General features: G+C 43.1%; 1 protein-coding gene across 2 annotated transcripts in view; it reads left to right on the top strand.

The window, feature by feature from the left end:
• The window catches only part of Odf4 (outer dense fiber of sperm tails 4), a 13,903-nt gene extending 12,022 nt beyond the window's left edge, over nt 1-1,881 (top strand). For both annotated transcript variants that reach the window (XM_005399413.2, XM_005399412.2), the window contains exons 3-5: nt 714-887; nt 1,229-1,363; nt 1,537-1,881. In XM_005399413.2, coding sequence (XP_005399470.1) covers nt 714-887; nt 1,229-1,363; nt 1,537-1,628 — 401 coding nt within the window. In that variant the 3' untranslated portion in view covers nt 1,629-1,881. The remainder of the gene's footprint in view (nt 1-713; nt 888-1,228; nt 1,364-1,536) is intronic.
• The last annotated feature ends 3,646 nt before the right edge of the window (nt 1,882-5,527 follow it).

Here is a 5,527-nt window from a genome sequence, read left to right as displayed (position 1 = left end):
CTGTCTTGTTCTCAATAGAGTCGGTCTCTTGTGGAATACAACCTGAATTCTGCCGTAACACCAGAGACATTGTATAACTTTTGGTGAACACGCTAGGAAAATTATTGGTGTTTCTGGTAAATTATGCACATTTCACAACCCTTTTTTATTATGAAAAGGTTAGTTAAGGAGTGCTTTGGAAGGTTCAGAATTCATTATGGGTATTTCCATTATTTCTTACGGGAAAAATAGTCTTGACTTACAAACTACTTGATTTTCTTTCAGTCACCTCTCATGAATGAATTGAGTTTGTAAGTCAAGGGTCCATTGTATTGATATTTCTTCTTCTGATAATTGTAGTTCAAGTCCTCTGTCTATGTTTTCTTTTCTGTTTTGTTTTTGTTTTTGAGATATGGTGTCACTATGTAGCCCAGGCTGGCCTCAAACTCACAGCTATCCTCATGCCTCAGCCTCCCGAATGCTGGGATTACAGGTGTGTGCCACTACACCTGGCTGTCCACATTTTCTTTTGAGGTGTTCATTTTAGTATGGTTGAAATTTTCAAGCAATGTGCATATTAAGATTCTTGACCTATTTAATAAGTGAACACATTATTTTATTACTATCTCAAATATGTATTTCTTTGGTTATAAGTGAGCCTAAACATTTTCCCACATTTGATTATCTGGTCTTTTGTGGACCTTGAACTCATGCTGTCTTGTCATATTCTCCAGATAGTTTTAAAATCTGGACAAATCACCCCATGTTTGGGATAGCCAAGATCAGCTTTGGCCTGGCCCTGGAGCTGGGCCTTGTCCTCACCATCTGGTTGCACCTGTCCTACCTGCCCAAACTGAAGAAATTGCATGCTCTCCGCTTGGTTGCCATCATTTTGAGCTTTTGTCAAGGTACGCCCTGACCCAGCTCTGAAAAAAGTCCTTAGTTTTCCTAACCCGTGGCTTCCAGGGCACTTCTCCCTTTTCCTCAGGGGCAGTATGGGGGTTTTGAAGTTTTAGGAGAAGAGAATTGAGAGTTGGATTACATCGTTTCCGCTCACTAGAGAGGTGGAGGTGGAGGTGGAGGGGTCGATTCCAGTGCAACTCTGAGGCCGCGGACTCCGTGTGGTCGTGGGAGTTGGGGTTGGTGGTTTTAGCTCAGAAAACAAGGAAGGGTCCCCTATGACAGAGACTCTTGGGTGAGAAAGACACTTCTCCACTTTCTCTCACCACTTTCTGTCTCCACTTCTCAGCCACCTTCATCTTCTTCACCCTCCTGTTGTTCGCTATTAACCTATGGACCTTTGAGTTGAGGAAGAATATATCCGTTCCCATTGGCTGGGGCTATTTCATTGGTTGGTTGGTATTTCTCCTGTATGTCACCTGTGGTGAGTAGCCAGGAGAGCCTGGGGGAAGGAGGAGACGTGGGTGGGTCAGGGCAGAGAAGGTGGGGAGGGGAGAGTCAGGTTCTTGGGGATTTATATTCCCTTTGGCTTTGCCTTGCTTGTCATGCACCATCACACTCTCCACTTCCCCTCCCCCACCTCTTGTCTTTTCCCAGGGGTCCTTTGCTACTTCAACTATAAAAATTTCTGGAATCCACTGCATCGTGTCTTTGGCAGCATGCCCTGTGCATCACTTCCTGCTCAGTGAGGGAACCTCTGAGTCAGCCTTCTACCTCAGACCTCTATCAACCTGGATGCTGAGCAGAAGGATCTATCTCTGTCATCAAGTGCTGTCCGTTCATCTAAATCTGTCCCCCTAGCCTCACCCAAAACCTTTGAACAGGTTGGATCTCATCACTGTGAGAAATGAGAAAAGAAGGATTTGGGGCCAATTTTGTACTCTTCTTCCTTGTTTCCACCTATAGCATGGATGGTGTGGAATAAATTGTCTGTCTCTTCTTTATCATTCTGGCAGTCATTGGGGCAAATTGGAGGAAGAGGAAGGGAAAAACAAGTTTATTTTTGGCTAGGAATATATTGGTGCCCCTTGGTCCCTAAGGCTGCCCAGTTTTCCCCATAGCATAGCTGTACATAGCCGAACACTTCCTGAGAGCTAAACCTCTACACTTTTAACCCATCCCAACATTTGCTAGCTAGAGGGCAGGAAGAAGTATAGTTGATTGGGAGAGAGATATCACTTTGGAACTTGTTGGCTTATTCACCATCAAGAAATCAAAAGCAAAATGGCCCCCAGGTGAGAGGCAGGTTAAACAATAGTAACACAGTAGGAAGTACGGCTGCACTGTGCAGGTAGTCAGCCCAGGTATGCCCTGGGAAGCAATCCCACCCTTTTGACAGGCTCAGATGACTGAGAACTCACAGAGCCCTGTGCCCTGGATACCCATGTCATCACTATTGCTTCCCTGCACCATTGTAGTCCTCCACTCAAGGCTCCCACATTTGCTACCCTACAAGAGCAGGAATGAAGTGTAATGAGAAAGAATAGCATCAGGATTTGTTTTTTTTTTTGTAACGGGAATCAAACTCAAGACCTTGTGCTTGCCAGGCAGGCACTGTGCCACTGAGCTATCTCCCTGGCCCAGCATCAGGATTAAATCCCAAGACCAACAGACAAGTTGCACATTTGAGTTATAAACTCAGTTTCACAAAGGTTCATAGTAGCCAGCTAGGACAGTGCTGGCAATACCAGTCAGGATTTGGACATCTTGCTGGATGTGGTGGGTATACCTGTAATTTCAGTACTTGGGAGGCTGAAGCAAGAGGATTGTTATGAGTTTAAGGCCAACCTGGTTTACAAAGTGAGTTCAAGACCAGCCTGAACTCCATAGTGCGACACTGTCTCAAAAAGACAAGACCAAAAAAAAGAAAAGAAAAGAAAAAGAAAAAAGGATTTGGACTTCTTGTCTAAAGAGGCTGGCCTACCAGGAGGGCACCAATGACTGATGTTTATCATGTCTATTCCTCCAGACAGAGACATGGTATCAGCAAACTACAAGACTGTAGAGACAAACTGTGGATGGGTTAAATATACTAAAATATATGTATTAAGTGGAACTAGATAACTAATGGATAAACAACGGAGTTTTAAATTTTTAATTAATTAATTATTGCAGTACTGGGGATTGAACCCAGAGCCTTTGCACTGAGCTACATACTCAACCTTTTAAAAAAAATATTCTGAGACAGGATCTTGCTAAGTCCCCAAGTTTCCCAGGCTGTTCTACAACTTGTGGGCTTTCTGTCTACCGTGAGGTGAGCAGCTTTCCGCAGGTCCTTCGCCATCCCTTTTCTGGCTTAGAGCCAGCCAACTATGTACTGAAACCTCTACAAACTATGAGTCAAAATAAAACCCCTCCTCTGTTAAGTTGCAGGTATTGGGTGTAGTGTCTCAGCAACAAGAAAGTGACTAAGATTTTAGTACCAAGTTATTTCTGTGATGCTACCTGACCATCTGATTCAGAAGCCTTTGCCACTGGTTCAAAGGAGGAGTTTGGCAAGGCTTGGAGATGCTGGCTAGAGAAACACTAGCATCCTGTAAGCCAAACTTGATGGGAGAGTTCTGTTCAGAATTTAGAAGATCAGAATGCTCATAAAAAAAAAAAAAAAAAGGCAGATGGAAAGGCCAAGCTCAGTAGGTTTCAGCTGGGAACAAGAAATCCATTGGCGGTTGGATTCCTTGTTCCAAGCCATGTGTCTTATGGTCTGGCAGAAAATTTATTTATATTTTGCTCATGTCCTGAGAGCTTTTGGGAGACTGAGATTAAAGGTGGGAGACTAATTAGCCTGGCAGAGAAAATTTCAGGACAGTTTGATGTTGAGGCTTGGCACGGGTACTGCTGCTGCTTTTAGCTAGATATACTGTGGGAAACAGGAGTGAAAGCCCTTTTAAAAAGTTTTCAGTCCTCCACCCCTACACCTTCCCACCCCTGGTACTGGGAATCGAACTCACGATGTTGTGCTTGCCAGGCAGGCGCTGTGCTGCTGAGCTAAATCCCCAGCCCCAAGTTTTCAGTTTTTCCAGAAAGAAAGTACCAGTAAAGAGGGAGAAGAGAGCTTGGTTGCTGAAAAGATAAGCATTTTGAAAAAGGTAAGTTCTTTGGATCAGGACAATAGGAAAAATGGCTTGAGGGCATTTAAGGAATCTGAGAGATTCCACCCACCACAGGCTCAAGGGTGCAAAGCTTTAAAGTTTTCATTTGAGAAGAAAGTCTTGGGGCTCTATACTCCAGAAGGGCTCCCTAACAAACTAGTTCCCTGGGATTCAATTCACAATACTTGGCCCTGATGCGAAAGGGCCTGGGTACTACTGGAGCTGGTGACAGACCTTGGCACCATCTATGTTGTGCTGACTTGGTGGACATGCAGAAGGCAAGAGCTGTGACGTGACAGAGGCCTCCACTTAGATGTCAGAAGAAGGCCTGGAAGGCCAAGCAGGGTGTCCCTGAGAGGGCAGTGTGTGAAGCTATGAGAGCGAAACCAGAACTGCAGTGGAGACCCCATGAATTTGAGAAGGAAGTAATATAGAACATTTGAGGAAAGTGGAAAGCAGTGGGCCAGTCTGAGAGAGAAGCCATTAGGATTGCAGCAGGCAAAGGCACAGGGGTGGGGCTGCCAAGCCACTTGGAGTTTGCATTTTTTTCAAAGCAAATGATTTTTACTGGTACATTTTAGGTGTACATAATGATCATATTCATCATAGGGAATTTGTACTGGTACATGATATAACTTGATTATTTTCCCCCCATTTCCCTACCCTCTCTTCAACTCCTCTTCCTCTCCTTATTTACAAAAGCTTTGTTTCCACTTTTTACTTCTTTTTGCATTTTTTTACTTTTCCTTTCCTTCCCCTCCCTCCATCCCTAGTTCCCCTTCCCATGTGAACATTTTCTTATTTCACAATACATATTATACATTTTGATTTTTATTTACACTTTCAGTTTCTCACACCAGAGAAACAATGTGGTATTTATACATGCCTGTCCAATTTATTTTACTTAATAGTATGGCCTCAAGGTACATCCATTTACCTAGAAATGTCTCAAGCTTATTCTTCTCTATGGCAGAGTAGTACTCCATTATATAAAAAACCCCCACATCTTCTTTATCCATTCACTAGTTGATGGACATTTGGGCTGTTTTCAAGATTTAGCTATTATAAACTGTGTCACTATAAACATGGGTATGCGTATATCACTGTTGTATGATGCTTTTAATTCTCTTTGGAAGATACCAAGAAGGGGAATAGCTGGGTCAAATGGGCCCTCCAGCCCCAGGTTTTTGAGGAACTGCTACACTGATTTCCACAGTGGTTGCACTAGTCTACATTACACCAACAGTGGAGAAGTGTTTCCTTTTCCCCACAGCCTTGTCAGCATTTATTATTGGGTAATTTCTTGATGATAGCCATTCTTTCTGGAATGAGATAGAATCTCAGCATTGTTTTAATTTGCATTTCACAAATGAACAATGATGCTGACAATTATTTAATGTATTTATTTGTCATTTTTATTTCTTCATCTGGGAAGTGTCTATTCATTTCAAATGGATTGGGTCTTTAAACTGGGAGAGGAGCTGATTTTTTTTTTT

This window comes from Chinchilla lanigera, unplaced genomic scaffold, assembly GCF_000276665.1.
Source record: "Chinchilla lanigera isolate Chin_1 unplaced genomic scaffold, ChiLan1.0 scaffold00066, whole genome shotgun sequence".
In the NCBI taxonomy this organism is placed as follows: Eukaryota; Metazoa; Chordata; class Mammalia; order Rodentia; family Chinchillidae; genus Chinchilla; species Chinchilla lanigera.
Note: the sequence above shows the minus strand (reverse complement) of the source record. Positions and strands in the feature narration are given on the sequence as shown.